The sequence below is a fragment of the Nannobrachium achirus genome (assembly GCF_963921795.1).
Source record: "Nannobrachium achirus genome assembly, chromosome: 9".
In the NCBI taxonomy this organism is placed as follows: domain Eukaryota; kingdom Metazoa; phylum Chordata; class Actinopteri; order Myctophiformes; family Myctophidae; genus Nannobrachium; species Nannobrachium achirus.
In genome coordinates, this window is record NC_137818.1 from 45,045,753 (window position 1) to 45,068,685 (window position 22,933).

Consider the following 22,933-nt stretch of genomic DNA (forward strand, 5'->3'; position numbering starts at 1 on the left):
ATGTTTGGTTGTTTTAGAAGTGAGAGCTGCAAACCCGTTAAAATCCGGAGTCTCCACGGAACTAGAAAATATGGCGTTGCAGCAACAAACCTGAAGGAGTTGCTTAAAAAGTCCTGCAAGCTATTGCAAGTAAGTAGAGCCCGAGTTTCCTTTGGTACGAAAATAAATTGTGATCTACGCGTCGTGAGCTTATACATCTGCTATTTTTATCTCTAAAATTAAGCATCACTGTTCTGTTCTGTGTTTCCAGGCACCCCGCGGCTCATATCATGTGTGTTTGTATGAAGACGGCACTCAGGTGACAGAGGAATATTTCCATGTTCTTCCAGATCATGTGGAACTTGTGCTTCTCTCTGATGGCGAGACTTGGGGCGGATGTAAGTAACTTCACTAATACTGCACACTGGTTGTAGCTGCAACCAGAGTTGTAGAAGAGAGAGTTACGTCACTTACGTCGACTCCCATAGTAAGCGTGAAAAGCCTATTTACTCTATGGTGGGAAGCTAACTTAGCCTAGCTTACTGGAGCCTGTTCTCATTCCTAGCGAGCCTCTGCCCCGTCCGCCCCCATTCATTTTTCACTCGCTGGTAAGTAGACTAAATCACGTCTTTTTCACTCTTTTAAAAATGGTATCTACCTTAGAGAGGCCCGTGAATGCGTTACAATGGTGAAAAAGACGTGATTTGGTCTACTTCCAGCGAGTTTAAATGACTCGGCTAGAATGGGGGGCGGACGGGGCATTGGCTCGCTAGGAATGAGAACGGCTCCATGCGAAGCCACTTCCTGTCTGCGGCGAGTTCAAAGCGTGACGCCACTCTCTTATATATCGCTCTGGCTGCAACCATTTCTTGTAAATGTAAACATGTAATTACAGTAGTAGGCTATTACTGTAATTTGAGTTGAGGTTACACGCAAGTGTAATAAAAGCCTGGCTGTAACAACATTCACAATAATGTAATAAAGTGTCCTGAGTCTGTCTGATATTGCATTTTCATGCTATGCTCATTAACATTTTCAGTCCATGGTTTTATAGGCTATTATAATTATATTCTTAAAACCAAAAATATAGAACACTGGACTGAAAATACACAATATAATCAGTCAAAACTATTACAGCATTATTTTTTTGGGGGAAATATTCACAATATTGTAATGAGGTAGGCCAGCCTGTTACATTATCAGTAAATGTCATTAGGCCTACATGCTTCAAGTTATGTTTTCAGCCGAATTCATTAGACAAATGTATGAACCCTCTGTTTATATAAAGTCAGTGTGTCGACATATGAGACATCAGTTAATTACACTCCACCATTCTGCAACGTTGTGACTTTACATTGTGCTTGTGTTCCCAGCGGTCTGTGATCTAAGCCAGTTGCTGAGCACAGACAGACACACTGACCGCCTCATCCAGGAAGCCAGGAAACTTCTCACTGATGAGTCGGCTCCGAAAAGGCGTAAACTCCTGGGTGAATTTCTCCGTCACCTGCAGGATAACTCTGATCTGGAGAAAAGAGAGGATGATGAAGGCTGGTTCAAAGGTAGGCAATCCCGTTGGGATGCTTTAAAATACAGTCGGGGTACATCCATTTATCCATCTCTGTGTGACTTTACCCCTGACTGAAGTTTTGTCTCAGGTGTCAACGTTCGATTCAAGACCAAGTCTGCATACCTGAAGTACAACTGCGAGAGCAGGATGAGAGGCTACCTGAGAGAGGTAATAGCAAAGTCTCTTTTGTAACGGTCCTCTACAGATATCAGTATTTACATTTTATTGAACCAGTTTTGCATGTCTACTTAGATGGCTGACGAGGCGAAAACCATAAAGAAAAAGAAACTCAGGGAAGAGTACCAGGCAGCGGCAGAGTTGCTGACGGACAAGCTAAAAAAAGCCAAGTACAACGGCTGCTACTTCGACAGGACTGAAGAGGCACCAAACCGCTTCTGCACTCAGGATGGCTGGTTCACATGCCAGGTGACAAGATTATTATAGTCTGGCCGAGAGGCAGACATAGCTTCATATAGAAGTGTGATGGATAACAGATCCCTTGTGGCAATGACTTGTAGATTTTCATTAGAAAGTTCACCAATTCACTATTACACACTTTAAGGTCTCCATTATTTCTCCAACATCTCTAGGAGGCGTAAATATTGATTATCAGATTATCAAAGTAGATTCAGATTCAATCTTAATTGTGCTCTATAGAGGACATTGCTTTCACAGTCTACTCTGCACACGATCAAACACTCGTCACAAGTAAGACTCAAACCAGGGTATAAACAAACTAGAACATCAAGGTCAGTTACACTTACACACTGACTGACCTGAGCCCAGGCATTTTAACCACTTATACTTAGTTGAACAGAGCCCCTCTAGGCTCTATACCTGTTTTCCCTCTACACTCAATATAATAGCAGATCTACAAGCGTTGTGAGCTTGTATATCTGCTATGTTCAACAAATGTTTGACCCAGAATGGGGATGCTAGAGTTCAAGTGCTTAAGACGATTGCTGACATAGTTGTCTATATTTCCAGCCACAGGGGGAGAAGGGTGAAGCATGGGTTGAGCGCTAGTGCTCTGTAAGTGGTGGCAGTGAAGGCTGGCAGGTTAGGAGTGCAGTGTTTAATTTCAAGAGCTCGTCTCTACTGGTGAGGGCGAGCATGGTGAAATAACAGGTGGTGTCGTACAGATGGGTTTAATAATGCTAGGTGTGTGGTGATCAAAGTACTGAATGTCGATTGGAAAGTCTTGAGTCCTATAAGCTGATGATTGTACCTCTTACAAACCTCAGGGACCGTTCGACCAGGAGGCATGCACGTCATTCCACTCAATCAACCCCTACGGCAACCACGAGAGCAGGGTGGTCTTCAGCACATGGAATCTGGATCACATGTAGGTGTTGTTGGATTGTCAGGGTTCTCCGTTGGTTGTGGTTGATGCATTAAAACATTATTATTATTATTCAGGACCTTGAGACACAAGTCTCCATTATTGTTGGACATTACCTGCTCTAACACAGTGGTTCTCAAACCTTTCAGCTCGTGACCCAAAAGATAAATTAGACATTTGCCATGGGACTCAAACAGCTGAAAATAGCAGATCTACAAGCTCACAACGCATCGTCGGCTATTTTCACTACTTATTAACTATTATTATACTGTATATATGGCATTTTTTAGATGTGTTTGTTTTAAAATGTATTATTATTTATTTATTTTGTTGGGGGGTATTGGTCTGTGACCCACAAATGGGTCCTGACCCACTGTTTGGGAAACAGTGCTCTAATCCCCCCCCCCCTCTCCCCCATGTGTTTCCAGGATTGAAAAGAAACGGGCAATCATTCCTGATCTGCTGGACGCTCTCTGTGACCACAAGTGCACTGACATCAACATGGAGTATTTCTACAGTCTGCTGTTCACCAGAGTAAACCTGAAGCTCGTTCACATTGTGTGCCATAAGAAAGGACAGCACAACCTGCACTGTGAGAAGGGAAAGATCTACAAACGGGCCATGGATACGGATAAGACAATCAAAAATGACAACGGGAAGCGGTTACGCAGAAAGTAGAATAGAATTTTAGATCTTTTTTTATATTTTTATTTTTTAAGAAAATGAATTTTAAGTTCATACATTTTTGCGGTCTTCATCTCTTCTCTTCTCTCCTCCCCTCCCCTCCTCTCCCTCCTCCCCCCCACCCTCAACCCTTAAAGTTCCTGGGGATGGCACTGCACGCCCCAAACCGTTTTTTTCTCCTGCATTCCTTTTCCTCCACGACGGCAGCCAAGCACGCGCTGCTCCCCCACATTGTGTACCATAAGAAAGGACAGCATAACCTGCACGGTGAGAAGCGAAAGATCTACAAACGGGCCATAGATTGGGTCAATCTTGTTCTGGCCAAGCTAACTCTCCCTCTCACTCCCGGCCTCGTTCCGGGGACCGTGCCGCACCGTTACGCTGTTCTTCCTCCTGCCTGCGGTCTTCGTCTCTCCTCCTCTCCCTCCCCCCACCCTCTGACGCGGGCTGCCGAAGCCGACTTCGCGAGCGACACCGCCGGGGCGGCGGGGTGTCCTGTCCAGTAACGTACATGTATGAGAGTGCCACGGTCTCTTCAAGACCAAGTCCGCCTACCTGAAGTACAACTGCGAGAGCAGGATGAGAGGCTACCTGAGAGAGGCAACAGCAAAGTCTCTTGTGTAACGGTCCTCTACAGATACCAGTATTTACATTTTATTGAGACAGGTTTGCATGTCTACTTAAATGGCTGACGAGGCGAAAACTATAAAGGAAAATAAACTCAGGGAAGCGTTCCAAGGTAGCGGCAGAGTTGCTGACGGGCAAACTAAAAAAAGCCAAGTACAACGGCTGCTACTTCGACAGGACTGAAGAGGCACCAAACCGCTTTACTGCACTCAGGATGGCTGGTTCACATGCCAGGTGACAAGATTATTATAGTCTGGCCGAGAGGCATATATAGCTTCATATAGAAGTGTGATGGATAACAAATCCCTTGTGGTAATGACTTGCAGATTTTGATTAGAAAGTTCACCAATTAACTATTACACGCTTTAATGCATTAGGTCACCAACATCTCTAGGAGGCATTAATATTGGACTACACTTCAGATTATCGCCCTCACCCCCATCCAGTTACCCTTCTTCCCTCAAACGGCCGCCCTTGCTTTTTACTTCAGGATCAAGACCTTTAATCTATTTTTCCCCTGCAGTGGCTTTGAGCCAGAGGTCAAGTCCCAAATCGACCAACTGGTAGAGGCTGCCCAAGGCCTGGGGCCAGTGCTGGACACGGTGAGGCAGCTCACCGTGTTTGCACAACCCCACACCTACCAAACCCCCCCCCCCCCCCCGGATGCTGGACAGCAGCACCCCAAAAACAGTCCCCCCTCCGCATCCTGCTGTGCCCACTCTGCTCCCTCTGTTTTCCCCCACTATGGTAATTATCGGCGACTCAATAACAAAGCACATCCAATTTCTAAATGCAAAAAAAAAAAGTTTTCAAATGAAATAACATTTTATACTTTTATACTAAATCATTAATTTATACAAATGAACTGTGACACGCACATGTTGACATGAATGTGAAGCTGTTAACTGGTTTAACAGAGCTTACAATCTTGTATTGCCAACTACTTCTTTGAGATTTGTTCCAGCTTTCTTTGACATGGCGTGATTTTTTACAACCTCAACTCAAACTTCATGTAGGCCTACTATACTGCTCAAAGAAATGGAGGGTTCTTTGAGCTTTCTTTGAGCAGTACTACAGTATACTATACTCAAATAAATTAAGGGAACATTCTGTTCCCTTCATTTCTTTGAGCAGTATACTTTCAATCAAATCTATTTTTCGGACATACAATAAGCAAAATGCTGTTCTACATTATTTGATAGTTGCATTTTCCATCAGCTCTGGGAAATTGTTTCGACGGCTTTGCTTTGTTCATCATTTACATTAGGGTGCTAGTGATAATGGCATTGAAGAATTAACAGGATATGGGGCCACCGTTTGAAATGAGTGTTTCATCATGTGTTTATTAATTAAATAGTTTTGTTTTTGCTTAATAAAAAGCAACAAAAATGAATTGTTACATCAAAAGCTTACCCTGACACCAAAACATTTAATCCTTAGAAGCTTAAATGTAAACTGTTATGGGATTGTTTCTTTCACCAGAAAGTTCTGTGTATTCTGAAATATTTGAAGTCAAGAATGATTAATGTGCTCTGTTTACTGGCACTGTGATAAAATGCACTGGACTAAAATTATTACTGGAATTATATGTTTCATTCCATCTGGCAGTTGCGTAGCAAACTACAAAAAGCACTGCATAAATAAAGCAGAAACATATTCAGATGTGTGATACTTGATTTATAGATTTTTTCTGTGTTTGTGTAATTTTGTGCGAGTGTGTGTGTATATATATATTTTATTTTTATGTTTCTATTTAGTCTCAGTGGATACATACAGATTTACAATTTGCACAAATCATGTCTTCATATGATCTTCAGGCCATCTATAATCATTAACAAAACATTAAAGGACAATTCCGCCATAAATCACTTCTTGGCTCATTTTCCAACTTGATCCCAAAAGACTGTCCATGGGGTCTATTAGGCAGAAATGCCCCTGTTGTCCAGTTTCCCCAGTAGAACTCAGCAGCTTTCATAGCATAGAGTGGAGCCTATAAGCCTATCACTAACACTATTTGTTGTGTTCAAAAGTGATTCTTTTTCATGAATGTGTTACTAGTTGTCATTACAAACACACCCATGCCTTGGTTGTCATTAATGACACTGGCACATTTCACGAGAAATAACATTTTATACTTTTATACAAAATCATTAATTTATACAAATGAACTGACACATACATGTTGACATGAATTAACAATGCTGTGAAGCTATTAACTGTTAAAATATGTAAGAGCTTTCAATCTTGTATCAAGATATTCAGGCTGTGCCAACTCATTTGACCACTAGATTTGTTCCAGCTTTCTTTGACATGGCAGCGATTATTTTATAAGCTCAACTGAATCTATTTTTCAGACAATAAGCAAAATGCTGTTCTACATTCTTTGATGGTTGCTCTGGAAAACTGTTTCAAAGGCTAGTCAGCAGACTTTGTTGGCCCGTTTTGCTTTGGTCATCATTTACATTAGGGTACTAGTGATAAAGGCATTGAAGAATTAGGCACCAACAAGTTATGGGGCCACGATTTGAAATGAGTGCATAATTTGTTTATTACATGTTTTGTTATTTCTTAAAAAGCAACAAAAACTTGAATTGTTAGATCTTTCAAAAGCTTACCCTGACATCAAAACATTCTCAAGTGTTATGGGATTGTTTTCTTTCTTTTTATGTTGTTTTTTGGCATAAAGTTATTTTTCAAATAAACAAGCAAATATTTGCAGTCAATAAAGATGAATGTGTGTATTGGCACTGTGATAATAAAATGCATTGGACTACAATCATTATTGGAATTATATTTTTCATTCCATCAGGCAGTTGCATAGCAAACTACAAAAAGCACTGTGCATAAATAAGGCTTGTTAACAGGCGAAAAAAAAAAAACATTTATCAAAAATATATCAAATGTCTGATTGCTTGGTTTATAAGAATCAACAATATATACACACAATAGCGCATTATTTGCCTTTGCAGATATAAACATTTTGTTAGTGCAAATATCTTCAGTCTCAGTGGATACGTAACTATATACAAATTTACAAGTTGCACAAATCAAAGTCTTCATATGATCTTCAGGCCATCGATAATCATTAATAAAACATTTAGAATTGCCAGTGTTTTTTGAGAAGAACTTTTACATAACTCATGTAACTGTAAATGTTACATGAGTTATGTAAATGTTAACTCAAGAGGGTTACACATCGTCATTCAGAAACATCGCTATTCCGACCTAACCTTAACCTCAGTAAAACTAACGCTGGTGAACGCTAACCTGGTGAATTTCTAAGCTGCCGACGCTGGTGAATGCTAACCTGGTTTCGTAATGGGGATGTTTTGGAATGGAGAACTGCCCCAATTAAGATCTATATACTTAGTTGTTCGACAAATAGTAAAAATCGCTTGTCTACACAACTTTATAGATATGCCATTTTTGTTAGGATACACATTTGCCCCTCTCCAATGCTGGCTGTGGCATGGTGGAAACAAACACGGCACATGTTACAGGTCATAGGAAGGTCACCAGACAGACATTAGCCATTCAAATGACAAATGAGAAACATGAAGACATATTGATCAATCGGTCGTAAGCATTAACATTTCCATATTAAATGTCTTTTGGATCAGTTATTTGATTAAAATTAAAATATAAAAAAATAATCTTCATAGTAGGCAGGACCTTAAAGGGATAGTTCACCCTTAAAATATACATATTTGTCCGATCGATTACGGTAGGACTCAAAGACTCTCCATTGTGTCAGACAAAGCCGGTCATCAAATTATTGTCTTATGAATGCGGCTGAACTATCCCTTTCACTCTGGTGCTTGAATTGGGCATTTCATGTTTGTACATAATTTAGTGACAAGGCTGGTGGTTTCAATAAATGTTGAATGTGGGATTTATCTTTCATCTTGTCCCCATCAACGCCTTAGTCTTAAATATAATCACCCGTGTACAATCTCACAACCAAGGCACAGCTTGCAATTGATCCGTGTCATTCACTTTACTCTGCTGTAGTACACACAGTAAAGCATGCAGAGATAAAGCATTGCCTGGCACAAAAATCGATTGTGCAAAAAAAGGGGTAAATCTGCGTGATGAAAGTAACAGGGTAGAACGCTACGACCCTTATTAGAAAAGACAACACTTGAGCTTGTAAAAGTTTAACTTCCAAACTACATATAAAGCATAGTTCAATGACACCTTATTGCATTAGTGCAACCCCTAAACCTAATTCTCTCCGACAATCACATGGCCACCTTTTGTCAGTTTTATTTGGCTTCTTCCTTGGCACAGTGTCCTCTATAGGCGAGTGAGTGTTCAACACAGCCATGTAAACTAACTGCCTCCTCTGTCGTCACACTGCATGTCAGCGTGGCTCACCTCTTCTTCATCACTGTCTTCAGGTGCATAGAAATGTTGTCTCCTGTGCTCTCGCCGGCTCCACATGGATGTGGCTGCTGGTCTTTGCAGATATTCCTGTGACAAAGAATACACAAACCACAGTTAATAATCTGCATCAGGGGTCTTCAAAGTTTTCAGGCCAAGGACCCCTTAGTTGAGAGATGAAGCAGGGACCCCCACAACCTTTTCATAGATTCCATATCGTTTAATTCCTTGACAGCACAATCGTCTGTGTATTTTGGATTCATGTCAATTTGTTTTCAGATATTTAACCACTTAAGTCTTAAACTGTCAATACTCCCCTCTACACCAAACCTCATTGCCAAAAATCGCTGATCTACAAGCTCACAGCGCGAGGCGTTGTGAGCTTGTAGATCTGCTATTTTTGAGAAAGAGGTTTTTTTTCTTTCTTTCTATCACACAAAGATTTGGAGGACCCCCTGTAGTAACTCTAGGGGTCCCGGACCCCCTGTTGATCTACGTCAACTAAACGAGCCAACAAACAAACATGCCAAGCTGCCTTCGAGTTGCTTGTTGAACAGGAGAGGAAATCCTATTGCTGTGATGCTTGACGATTCAATTTGTCACATTGGGACTTTTATCCTGTTTGTTAAATACTTGAACTCTATAGACTTCATTGAATGGAATCCAGAGGTCTATACTAGGCCCCCTACTTAGGATTCAAGTGGTTAATAGACACAGTCACAAGGTAGATGGAGTCACATGTCTGGTGATTGAAGCATACATAAGGTTTATGCCTGTTTCTTTATATAACTGGGAGGAAACCAGTAGTGATTGCTGCAGCAAATAATTGTTTCCAAGCTGACACTGGAACATTAAAAGTCACAACATTCTGTGTTGGGCACAGGAACACACACACACACACACACACACACACACACACACACACACACACACACACACACACACACACACACACACACACACACACACACACACACACACACACACACACACACACACACACACACACACACACACACACACACACACACACACACACACACACACACACACACACACACACACGATGGTGAGCGGGAGGCCTCTCTCGACCTGTAGATGTGTAAAAGTTTCTGATGATCTTTACTGCATGTCTCTCCCCATCTCTCTGTTTCCTGTCCATCTCCACCATAACTATAAATACAGCCAGAAAAGCCCTAAAAATATAATAATAATAATAATAAAAAAAAAAGGAAAGCAGTATGAACTTCAAATCATGATACGTTTGTGTTTTTCAAGTCTATTAAACTGACAATTAGATTCAATAATACAACTATTTTACATGAGACAGAGCAACAAACAATTCTGCTATCAGTCTCTTTGCTCAAGCCTGTTTCTGCAGAGCCTTTGATAATCATCACTGCTGCACAGCTGGCTTCACTGATCACATGCAAAAGGTTTCCAAGACACTTTTCTCATAGTATTTCAGCCAAACATGGCATCCTTCTTTTTATGTTTCAAATATCTTTATTGTGAAGCACTGGATAAAAGACAGTTATGATCCAAACAATTATGAGGCGCTTTCGTATTTTACTTTTTCCATCAAATTTTTCCACATTAAAGAGTGGCTTGGAATCTTTTTGTAATTAGAGGCCTCCCCCTTTTTAAAACCAGAGTATCTTCCAATAAATGTTTTCATATTAACTATTGCAAAAGCCATGTCCCTCCTTTTTCTATTAAATAACTAACATACTAGCTGATCTACAAGTGAAGCTCACATTGGCTATGGTTACATGGACAATATTTATTCATATACAGAATGAATTCATTCTGAACAGAGATTCATACCAAACTGTTTACATGGAACCTGAATTTAAGTCTATTCTGATTCAAACGGCATATACCACCCGTCCAAACCTGAATGAAAATTCATTAGAATGGAATGGATGAGCATTTTTATTCTGAATGAGCAGTCATTCTGAATACAATTGGAATATACCTGCCCATGTAAACATAATGTGTTCTGTGCTTGTGTACATGTGCCAGTTTCACTATATAGTTGTATTTTCTTTTACACCAGAGTTAATGTGGTTATGGCAATGCAATTATGTACTGTACAAGCCAAAAACAGTACATGCACCCATCTGTTCCGTTGTCAAATCCTTTATGTTGACATTTGATTAGTTAAGAATGGTATTTGATCATCTGCTAGGATGGAATCTGTCACATGCAGGGGGGAGAAAATAAGCTGATTATTCCACAAGATTAAGTGTTATGTGAATTCTACAGTAACAAGCATGTTTTGAAAATGTATTTTAACTATATAAATTAAGTATGGATTTTTCTTTTAAAATGTGAGTAAAAGTCTCAAGGAAAAGAAATGTTACAGACAATGATTACTTAAGTACAGTAATATAGATTATATTAGATAATGAAATTAAGCAAACATATTAGTCACACAGTCATACATTTAAAATAGTGTAAAGTTGTGTAGATTTATTAGGCTTCATGTGAATTATATGGCAATCTTTGTTATTCTAATTGGTTAATTAGCTATATCACTTAAACCGCCCGGTCATCATTTTGATGAAAGCCTAATCTAAGAAGCATTATTCTGATCAAAGTTACTGACTGAACATCTGTTTTCCACGGTAGGCTCTTCCACAGACTTGGTTAAGGCTTCCAGCTTGAAACATCACCAATGAAAAATACCCACGACGAGGGGAGCAGTATTCTGGATTTTATAGTCATTTCATTGAATACATAGGACGCCAAAGGAAACAATACCACAAGGACTTTTTTGGTGTTCCTTTTAGACAAAGTGTTTGACTGTATTCGCGGTTTGCTTTACCAAAATAGCCAATCTGTGGCCAAGTATTGAGCTTTTAGATCTGCCATTTACAAAAAAAAAAATAACACATCTTATAGGGGTCCCCCCTCCCTGGCACAAAAAAATGCATATGGTCAAATGCATGTGGTCAAATGCATATACAATTGGGGGTAACCACTGCTCTTCAGTGCCTCACCTGTACAACATCAAGGTTCCCAAAGAACTGCTCGACGGGCAGAATCTGATTACTGTCATCATCTGGGAAGGTGATCTTCTCAGGAACTCCGTCATCCATCAGCTCTGCCTCCCGTTTCTCCACCAAGCCTTTTGTTCTACACAAATCTGGCTCAAACCTCATGCTGGTGTCATTCTCTTTGCCCTCTTGCTCATCAAGCTGCGGTGATGCCGTGCAGCGCCTTCTGCCCAGGGACTGGTGACACTCACAGCTGATGAGAGACAGCCCCTCCATGGGACTGTGTGGCTGTCTGCCGTTACCACCCACCGTGGAGGTACCGTGGGGGGCTGCTGCGCAGGCTGGCTTTGGTCTTTTCATATCTGTTCTCCTCTTTGCAGAGGCCTGAGGAGGAAATACGTTGAAATGAATTGTTGATGATGCAGACAATTTCTTTGTAGACAATTTGACAAATTGCCCAAGTGCTTATAACGTTTCGTTTTGTTGTTTCTCTACTTTTTTCAATGCAAACCTTATCTGAGCCACTCTTTCCCCTCCTCCTCTTCAGGTTGCCAAGTCGACCAGACATCTACGAAGGGTGAAAAAGTGAAGAAAAAATGGAATCCCCAATATTGGTCAGGGGAGATTTTGCACAGTACTACTAGTCAACCAGTAGGTGTCCTACCCAGGGTCTAAAGTTCTCAATGGAAGAGTAGGGAGCTTGTTATTTATCCATTGTGTCAAATAACCAGAAGTTATATCCAAAGCTCTACCAAATAAAATATAGTGAAGTAGAAAGTAGTACAATATTAACCTCTGAAATGTAGTAGAATCTTAAGTATAAGGCAGGCTAGGCAGCATAACATTGAAATACTCAAGTAAAGTACCACAGAAAATAGTAGGCCTACTTGAGTAAATCACCAAGTTATTTGCACCACTACTTGTAGACTATAATTTACTTAAAAGTACGAGTAAAGATACTTTCCACCACTGTTTGTAGCTCTATTCGCTTGTTTATTTGAGACCAAGCTGGTTCCCATCAGCACTTTCAGCAGTCAGCACGTTGTTGGCATCTCTATTTTGGCATGGTGGCATCGATGCCAAGTATATGTTACACACACTAGCAACTGCATGGCTCAACAGCGTTGTAAATGAGGCGCCGCCTGTCTCTTTAATGAGATGAACGTGTTAACTTTCCGTCGTGGTAGTTCTGATGTTACAAAGCCTTGATTAACAGATTGCAGCTCTGATGTGTGTGATCGTGTAACGCGAGTAGGGTGTAGTTAAAGAGAGCCTGCCTATAAACGGGATTTTTCACACGACGGGCGCCGCTCGCCGAAAATAACCGATCAACAACTACAAGCATAGTCCACAGCACGTCGCGGATGCGCGCGCTGTGAGCTTGTAGATCGTCTAGTATTTTTCGGTAAAAGAAAACCAAGCCCAAGTAAACACTCACCTTCGTTCTCATCATTTCCACGCGCAGCCACTGAACGCTGCTGTCCGGGCTTACTGGATCTCACGGCTCCCCCGTTTCACGCCATGTAAAAATACAACATGAGACAATTCCTTGCTGCTGCTGCTGCTGCAGTATTATTATCCTAGCTTTATTCTGAGAAGTCAAGAAGACAGTTGTTTTGGGTTAACACGGGCGGCGGCGTCCCGTCTATGAGACACTAGACAGTGGCCGTGGTTGGTTAGGTTTGTTTGGTCTGTGCTGTGTGTGTCGTGCTTTTTCACGGCAGTACTGTGTGAGTCACGAGAGAGGGCGCAGTTCAACTACAGGTCGCCCCTGGCCCCTCCCACTCGTTTTATATACTCCGTAGTACGACGGTGTCGCTTGAGTAAAAAAAAACAATAACAACAGATGTAGAAGTTGGTTAACAAGCCAACTAAACTGGCATCATTAAAGCAGTTAATTCTGTTAAATCTGTCATCAATTAGGAACTAATGACATGTTCTTTCTTTTTTCGTGTTGGTTAAAAAGCAAGTCAGTCCCTGACCATTTTACTGTAAATTTAAATACCATTATTTGTTGATTTATTAATTTCGTTTCCCGAGTCTGATATTTTTTTTGCACTGTAGTCTACTTTGTCTTATTTTTCTTATGTTGTATGAATTGAATGGGCCTACAAACGGACCCCAATGAAAACAAGCCTAATGCTTTCTTATGATCTTTATCCTTTTAGTTGACCTTGTTGAACTGTAGGCTACCTTTAAGCAAACTTCTATACTCAACCAATCAAAGCCTCTCTCTCTCTCTCTCTCTCTCTCTCTCTCTCTCTCTCTGTGTGTGTGTGTGTGTGTGTGTGTGTGTGTGTGTGTGTGTGTGTGTGTGTGTGTGTGTGTGTGTGTGTGTGTGTGTGTGTGTGTGTGTGTGTGTGTGTGTGTGTGTGTGTACTCCCTGGGTGCTGTTCAATAGTAGCCTGGCAGTGCCAGCCTCTATCACACACTTTGTTTTGCACCACCGCCAGGGGGTGGTGTTGTGCAGTCTGGTTTTTACCAGGCTTGTTCAATAGCTGCACAGTGCACACCACTCCTAATAGATAGGATGGATTAACTGCATACTGTAGGATGATTTCCAGTTATGTGCTTTATCAAATATACCACAACAACTAAAAAAGGACACTATTTATTTATTTATTTGTTTGTTTGTTACTAATTTATAAATGGGTAACAATGCATTTGAGTTAGAAGATATTATGCAGCAGAAATGGATTTCAGTATTGCTGAACATGATATGGCAACACAGTGGCCAATCTCCTTGATTGGCCAATGATTGTACAGAACATTTATGTTATAATAGACTAATAGTGCTTGTTCATGCATGTAAGTGTGTAATTGTAACAACCTCAACCTGCCAATGTTTCATGCTGTGGTACATTGTGGCTATGTGGACATTGGACAACAGCGATGGCACCAAAAAGCTGGCAGTCGTACACAATAGAGGCTTTGCCATGTTCATAGCTGGCCATTTCACATTAACACCTGAGACCCAAGCTAACAAGCCTGCTATTCATGTACGGTAACATTATTTAGCCTATAATTGTAACTCTCATAATGTGTCCATTATTCGAACATTTTTACCACTTTAATGTCATGCAGACTTGCAGCTTGAGTACAACTTACAAGAGGTCAGTCCTGCCCACCTGATAACTAGATAACTAATCTTGTTAGTAGGCTAGGCTAGCAGAGTTTCTGCTACTAGCTCTGATAAATTCAGTCAATTCACCCGAAGGACCAACTGGCATAATTACTCCAATCAATCACCTTAAACATCATCGCTGCTACCACAGCTATCTTGCAAGGAGCAGCGGTTCATGCACACATTCTGCTTCAAAACCTCATTGCACATAAGTACATTTAGAAAGGCACCCAAGCACATCCCAATTCAGTAGCTCACTTATTTCAGTTTTATTTCATGGCCCCCTCCAAAGACCTTTGGTTGAATATCACATTAGCATTAATTGCAGAGGCCACTCTTCATCTCATCCTCAATGTAAGACGTGTGCACGCACGCACGCGCACGCACACACACACACACACACACACACACACACACACACACACACACACACACACACACACACACACACACATCTCCATTTCACTTAGAAGACACCCCTGGTTAGAGCAATATTTAGAGGAGAAATGTTACATTTGTTAAAAGTCCAGTGCTTTTCTGATTGTGTTAAGCACGCTTTATACTTTCACATGACGGTGTCGATCACATGACAGACGCCATGACAGACGCTGAAAATAACTACCAGCTCAACACGTTACAATGTGAGGCGCTGTGAGCTTGTAGATCGGCTAATTTACAGACCAGCACATCTGGTTTTGATGGTGTTCCTTGAGGTGTTTGGCTTGAGTGCGTAGCACCGCTTAATGTAAAATACAATGTGTAACCTACAATAAGCCAATCAAATGGCTTCAACAGTGTATTTAGAAACTTGCATTTCATTCAATTTCTAATTTCCTGTTCATGCTGTTAAATGCTCTGCTGAGCGGGTGTTCATGGAGCCAACATTATACGCTTTCTCTTTTAATATAGCTGACGGCACCGCAGAAACTGGAGTGTTAATTTAAATCGACACTCCAGTTCTCATTGCATAGTTGTTGTGAGGTTTAGTTTAGTTTATTAAGGATCCCCATTAGTCTACACCGTAGTGGAGACTATTCTTCCTGGGGTCCAAGCATAAAACATCACAATACAAAGAAAAGAAAATGCAATACAGTATTATATTAAATCATATACATCCTTTCCATGATGTGGCTGTTGGTTTCATCACGACACCTTGCGCAGTTTGTTAAAAAGAAAGTTCTAGACCACTGTATTCATACAGTATATAATTGCATTGAATCTTATTATTACATCCTGTGAAGCTGTGAACTGGATTGCATTGGTTCCTGCATGCTCCAGACTGAAGTCCAATGTCTAATGCTTGCTGTTCAATGCTATGCAAAGTAAACAAACAGCTTAATACAGATACACACTGTGTGTGTGTGAGTGTGAGTGTGAGTGTGTGTGTGTGTGTGTGTGTGTGTGTGTGTGTGTGTGTGTGCGTGCGTGCGTGCGTGCGTGCGTGTGTGTGTGTGTGTGTGTGTGCGCGCGTGCGTGCGTGTGTGTGTGTGTGTGTTTTCTATTTTTGCAACTGATAATGCATTATTTATTTTATTTGTATTTAGCTATTCGTGTTTGTACAAATGTTACCCTCTACTGGAGTAACTTAAACCTCACCTGTTGTTGTTAACATTACATAACGGTGTAGTGTTCTGTGTTACTGTAACAATCAGCATGGAGTTGTGACAGAAATGTGTCACATGAACACCAGGAGGCGCTGTAAGCCTTCTCAACGCTCACAGTGAATCTAGCGTCTGCGCGCGAGAGAGAGAGTTGCAGATCGTTCACATTCATCATGTAGCCTATCATCTTTTTTTGGTTAATGCAATCTCTCATGTGCCTTTTAGTAGTTTTATAATTAATATCGCGTATAGGCCTAAGCATGGACTATTTGAAGTTTGTTAAATTACCAAATTGTAGCCTACTAATCTGTAGGCCTATACACGTTTCATTAATTGTTTTCTTAACCTCATGCCATGTAGCTGATCTCTTTTGTGTATCTTCTATTACCTGATCTTAGCCTTCACAAGAAATCGTAAGCCTTGAACAACAGGGCTGCCTCCTGCAGGGATCCAGCAGTCTCCTGGATTTCTCGACCCTAGATCTCCTTTTGGACTCCTGGATTGTCATTTTTCAAACTCCCAAACTCCCAGAACATAGGAAATAGGACACATCTTTATTATTATGTGTCTTACATTGCTTCAATCATCAAATCAATTTCTGTACGCCTACTTTTTGCGTTTTAATGGCTGAAATTTTAGGCAATAGGCCTACACATCATTTTCCAAAGCTAGAACACAGGATATCTGTTAAAAATTCACCTGGATAGGCTACTGACAGTCTAATGTTATTGGCAGCCCTGTTAATATCAATAGCCTAATTAGGCCTATATTTGCCCGTGTAATTAGGCTATCTGGATGTTTTTAATTCGTGTTTAATGAAAGTCCTGGTCCCCAATATGGTGGCCATGTATGCCGCCACCTGTGTGATGTGTGAAGGAAACGAGAAACTCACAGCTCCTTAGAAGAGGGAGGGGGGAGAGGAAAGAGTAGGTTGGAGGAGCGTGGAGGGGTCACTACACACAGAGCCATTCAGCAGCCAGTCAGTCTGCCAACACAGAGGATGAGGAGATGTAGCTACGATATGAGCCATTTGCTCAAAATGAAGGACATGTTGCCCATCCTATTCATGGGACACAATTCTGTCTCCGAGGGAACATCATAGGACAGCTCTGTGTCTCTGAGGGGACATCTCACTGGATGGAGGCTCATGGCTATCGGGCGCAGAAATAAGTTGAATGGATCTAAGTTCAAGGGGGATCATACAAATTAAGAACGATGGCGGTGCATTCGAATGGGACTTAAAAAAAGGCATGCCTATGGCACACTATGCCAATAAAAGGTAATATATTATTGAAGGATTTCTCGGTGTTAAAAACACCCTGAGCGCAATAAGCAATGGATCACTTTTTCAGGAGAAAGAGGGTCGGTCTATTGAAAACTCTGCTGAGTTTATGTCTCATTTTTGCGTCTTTTCTCATGATCCACAAGTTAAAAGTCGCGGATAAAGACGTTATAGGGCTTAAAAACGCTCGGGACAGTGGATGGTGTGGTGGACAGGAATGTGTTTCCTTTAAAGAAAACAAGGGAGTCGTGATGAAAGTGGGGAATTTCTCTCCTGCGGCGGCGCTGGGCGACGAGCTGGACGCGCTTCAACGGGTCACCGTCTCCAACGCGACACCCTCGGCGGCCACCTGGGACGTGCATGTCATGAACTGCAGCGCGGACGCGGCCGTGAGGACCAAAGACTGGTTCAAGCGTCTGGATCCTAGATTCCATCAGTTCGTGTTACACAGACACTGCAGGTAGGCTTCTAAGTGGTGGAAAGTAACCAAAGTAGGTTACTAATAGGCCTACATTTACTCTGTAATTATTAATTATATAGTAGTGTTTGATTGTAGCCTACTTAAACTTAAAGTACAATTTTGTGGTAGGTCTACATTTAGACCCACTGTATATTAGGCTACTTGAGTAGGCTTATTTCCATTTTGTCAGTGCTTTAGTATTCTATAGCTATTAGCTATTCCACTGTCATCTCAGACATATTGTAGTTTTAGGCCTACTTTGAAGATTGATTGAAGACTTTATTAGAAGTTTGCATAGAAAAAAAGTAAAGTTGACGGTACAGTTCACTGGTACAAGGTCAACTAAAAGGAGATCCTAGGAAAGCACTTGGCTTAGGCTATTGTATTTACACAGGAAACCATTGAAGTATCTCATATAACATTACTACTAACTTCACTACAATTATTTGGCAGCTTTAGTTACTTTCATGACTTATGCTGCATTCACACTGAGAGAGAAGCCAAGCTGGCTTGGTAATTCAATGTAATCTCTATGCAAACCAGCTTTTAAAATTTCCATGCTAAAATGGAAATGGAAATTTTAAAATCTGTTTTGCATAGAGATAACTTTGAATTACCAAGTCAACCATTAGCTTGGCTTCTCTGTGAATGCAGCATAAGAATATCAATAGGCTACAAAACCTATAATACAACTTAAACGTTATGATGTATAAGTTAAGCTACGCAACAGCATATTATAAACTTTCAAATTAATTAAAATCAGCACCACTTTACTGTTGCAAGTGAAGAACAACGTCATGATTTACTAATTACACTCCAAACAATATGAGTATTTTACATTTGGTACAGTAGCATAACTATATGTTAATGCCAATCCTGTTGTACTTTTACACAAGTAACATTTTGAACGCAGGAATGTTATTTGGAACAGAGTATTTCTTTATTGCAGTTCTGTTATTTGAACTTAAAATCTGGGTACTGCAGGTACTTCCCAATGCTGATCAACCACCCTGAGACGTGCAGGGGTGGAGATGTCCACCTGCTCATGGTGGTCAAGTCCGTCATCGAGCAGCACGACCGGCGGGAGGCGGTGCGTCAGACGTGGGGCAGGGAACGGACCATCGACGGGAAGAAGATCAAAACTTTATTTCTCCTGGGGAGTCCGACGAGCGGCAAGGACACCAAAAACCTCCAGAAACTGATCCAGTACGAGGACCAGATCTACGGAGACATCCTGCAGTGGGATTTCATGGACACGTTCTTCAACCTCACTCTCAAAGAGGTCAACTTTCTGAAATGGTTTGACATCCACTGCACGAGTGCAGAGTTCATATTCAAGGGAGATGATGACGTGTTTGTGAATACGAACAATCTGCTGGACCTGATTGGCTTTAAGGTTGAGAGCCACAAAGTCACCAACTTATTTGTGGGCGACACCATCGCTAAGGCGATACCCATCAGGAACCGCCAGAGCAAATACTACATTCCCAAAGAGTTGTATGACAAGCCATACCCCCCTTACGTCGGGGGAGGGGGGTTTCTAATGTCATCCCAGCTTGCCAGGCGACTGTTCGTGGTGTCTGAGGACCTGGAATTGTATCCCATCGATGATGTGTTTCTGGGCATGTGCCTTCAGAGGCTGCGGTTGGCGCCGGAGATGCACCCGGGCTTCAGGACCTTTGGCATCACCAAGCGCAGGGTGAGCCCCATGAACAGCGAGCCGTGCTTCTACCAGAGCCTCATCGTGGTGCACAAGCTCAGCTCGCAGGAGCTGCTCAAGATGTGGAGCGTGGTGCACAGCCAGGACCTCGTCTGCGCAAAGAGGACTTCCATGTGATGGTGGTCAAAAACAGGGATGTGCAGAGAATGTCAGGGGCTGACATTTCTAAAAAGGGCCTTTTGGTGAAAATATTGAAAATAGCTGACCTTCAAGCGCACAACGCGTCGCAGCGCGACGCGTTGTGAGCTTGGAGGTCAGCTATGTTCGGTACTTCATAACACACTAAACCAGACATAAAAAAGGCAATACTGGAGATGTGGTGTGAATTTATGGACAGTGAGGGCAATTCTTTCAACATAAATTGCTGCTTTCAAGTTCAGGAGAGTTTGGACAAGGCAATTCTCTTGAATGCTGCTTTCGGGTATGGCATGGAAAGAGGGCATTTGCATTTCTTTCACCAGAGTAAAAGAGAGGGCACTTTTTTACAGACGTATAAAAGGGCAGGGGCTCAAGCCCCCTTTGATGTCTATGTGTGCACCTACCTGGTCAAAAATGCATCCCACTCCCAGTCCCCACTCACCTCACAAACACACAGGACTACATACACTGTAAAGTCCTGAGTGTTCATTTAACTCTTGAGATTGTACAATGGAACGAAATGTACACTCTCAGAGCCACAAATAGGTTATGGTCCATTTTGTTCCATTTGTACAGACTTACCCTCAGAATTAAAAGGCTCTGTTTGGTTCCGTCTGTACCCTCTCAAATTAACACTCAGGATTTTACTAAATTTACAATGAGGGCTAACATGCATTTGTGTAATCATGTGATTTTATGATCTTCAAATTATCAAACAAATTGGAGAGCAGTACTGTATTTCATTTTGTGGGGCTCTAGGAAGCGTACATTCTTGATTGATAGAATTGTTTTGGGGGTCGTTTTTGTCTATTCTGCAATGTCACACTACACAGAGAGATGTTGTGGATCAGAATGGCAAAATAATATTTAGGCTATTTGGGGTCAACAGCTCAAATAATAATAATAAATCTTAAGTAAGCTAATGTTAGCCTCTCACTCTCCATACTGCACAGTTTGGGACAACGTGGTGAGTGACATCACAGTTTCAGGCATTCTTGAGGTTTAGGAGATAACTGTTTATCAACACAAAGGCACACAGGAGCGGTTATTATCGCTCAAAAATGACAACTGCACTTTTACAGGACAAAGGAACTGCAAAAGAAAACCTCTGTATCTACCGCTTTTTCCATTACCCCCTTGAAGTGAGAGCTGACACTCTACACACGTATAGAGTAGAACAAGTCATGTGACCCAAGGACACAAGCCAAAACCTATTTACAATGCACTGTAAACTGTTGTCGGGCAAGAGCCTTGTATGTCCAAAACCGTTACTTTTCAAGACATGGAAAAAATATATGTGTTCCAATGGTACCAATTATAATTTAGTCACAAGCTCTTGTTAAAACCTTTCACTGGTTAAATATTTATAAAACCCACACAGACGAAACCATTTTGAACCTGGTGTCCTTGTTTTGAGCATGTCGTTATAGAAGATGTTCCCCAATGTGACACCCTACGAGCTTGTAGAGCTGCTATTTTCACTACTCTAGCGTGACACTATCGTAAACATACGTATACAAGAAATAAAAGATGGAGATAGAAAGTTGATATGCCCGACAGCAACAAAATATTGCATAGCATCAACCAAACATGTTGACATTTTAGCCCATCAAATGTCAACTTGAGGCAGATGCAATGTTTCTGCATAGGCCTGTCAATGTTGTAATGTCTAGTTAATTTACATTTCTTTTGATGGCTTCAGTGTGACTATCAAATGACAGTGATATAAATGCCAGTCCACGCCAATGCAATTCCTTGCAGCAAAACCATTTTAAGGCCAGTCCAGACCAAAGCAACTCCATGCAACTGCCATTTGGGGATAATGGTTGCAAGTGTTTGCAGTGGTGTGGACTGGCCGCGAGTTTAGAAACTCTAGGCTTGCTAAGGGAAGGAGCGCTCGTTTTCAGTTATTGTCCACGACATTGCAAGCGGCGCAAAGGCCAGCGGACCTTGGTCCTGCTCTTCGCGCGAGTGCCCGCGAAGAGCGGGCCAGGGCCGCGCGGCCGGCGGAGCGCCGCGCGAGTTACGAAGCCGTGGTGAATGCAATCGTTAATATTTATGCCCAGACCGTAAGGCCTGGGCAAGCGCACGATAAACGCAATGATAATTGGGTTTTGGTGCACCTCGCGCGGTCAAAGTGACTACAACGGAGCGCTCCCAACCTCCGGTTCAGCCAATCACAAGCTTCAAAAATGAGTGCGGGGCGTGGTTTCCCTTAGCAAGCCTAGAGTTTCTAAACTCGCGGACTGGCCATATGGGCGACTCATTGCACATATATCTGTGAAGATAAACTGCTTAGAAAAAGACAATAAAGATGATCATACAATTTGATGTTGTTAAATGGATATTGAAATTGTCAAAATCAAATGTTTTTTATAGTTAATATATTGTTGTATTGTTATTTTGTAGTTGTTTAAATAAATGTGATTTGTAGAGAATCCAAAGAAGCTTGATGAATCTACTATAGTAGATGCTTGTATGATGATGTAAAGGTGTACATAAAATTGTGTAAATAATTAATACAGAATGAAGTGTTTGTTAAAGAAAGGCCAATTTGGAATATTTCAACTTCATACCAATGCTGAATTCACACAAACAGCGATGGTGGTTTTCCTCTTAACATCTCCTCACCCTAGAACAGGGGTCTTCAACAGGGGGTCCGCGACCCCTAGGGGGTCCGCGGAGGTACTGCAGGGGGTCTGCGAAATTATTGTAAAAAAAAAAAAAAAAACATTTTTCACATTTATGTTAAAAAATAAATCATGATTCTATCCATTTTGAATAGCTTGAATACATGATTACTATGCAATTGACAGATTGTTGATATTATTGACATTGGTTCTCAGTTAATAAGTAGTATGTTTAGAAATGGTAGTGGTACGGCCCACCCTGCTCGCTGTAACTTGTACATGTTTAAAGGAGTAGTTCACCCCCAAAATGACTTTTTTTTCTATTGATTAGTCATGCCATGGAGAGTAGAGTGCAATAATATTTTTTGGTTTTTGTCACATCCCTAAGACAAAA

The 22,933-nt window shown here is 41.4% G+C and overlaps 3 protein-coding genes across 3 annotated transcripts; 2 read left to right on the plus strand and 1 right to left on the minus strand.

Moving 5' to 3' along the window:
- Nucleotides 1–4,779, plus strand: dffb (DNA fragmentation factor, beta polypeptide (caspase-activated DNase); the record flags this gene model as incomplete). The annotated part of the gene is made up of 7 exons (XM_080733456.1): nucleotides 1–129; nucleotides 251–377; nucleotides 1,353–1,538; nucleotides 1,635–1,714; nucleotides 1,799–1,972; nucleotides 2,791–2,891; nucleotides 3,317–4,779. The coding sequence occupies 7 exons, from the start codon at nucleotides 1–3 to the stop codon at nucleotides 3,564–3,566; spliced, it is 1,047 nt and encodes a 348-aa protein (XP_080589582.1). The 3' UTR covers nucleotides 3,567–4,779.
- Nucleotides 4,780–6,441: 1,662 nt separating this feature from the next.
- On the minus strand, nucleotides 6,442–13,253 carry cUnh1orf174 (chromosome Un C1orf174 homolog). Its single transcript, XM_080733509.1, has 4 exons — nucleotides 13,023–13,253; nucleotides 12,096–12,152; nucleotides 11,588–11,968; nucleotides 6,442–8,672 (listed from the first exon to the last, which is right to left on the minus strand). Exons 1-4 carry the CDS (start codon nucleotides 13,035–13,037, stop codon nucleotides 8,532–8,534), a joined length of 594 nt encoding a protein of 197 aa, XP_080589635.1. The 5' UTR covers nucleotides 13,038–13,253; the 3' UTR covers nucleotides 6,442–8,531.
- A 4,391-nt stretch (nucleotides 13,254–17,644) lies between these two features.
- On the plus strand, nucleotides 17,645–19,888 carry b3gnt7l (UDP-GlcNAc:betaGal beta-1,3-N-acetylglucosaminyltransferase 7, like; the record flags this gene model as incomplete). Its single annotated transcript, XM_080733697.1, has 2 exons — nucleotides 17,645–18,051; nucleotides 19,036–19,888. The coding sequence occupies 2 exons, from the start codon at nucleotides 17,645–17,647 to the stop codon at nucleotides 19,886–19,888; spliced, it is 1,260 nt and encodes a 419-aa protein (XP_080589823.1).
- Nucleotides 19,889–22,933: the final 3,045 nt, after the last annotated feature.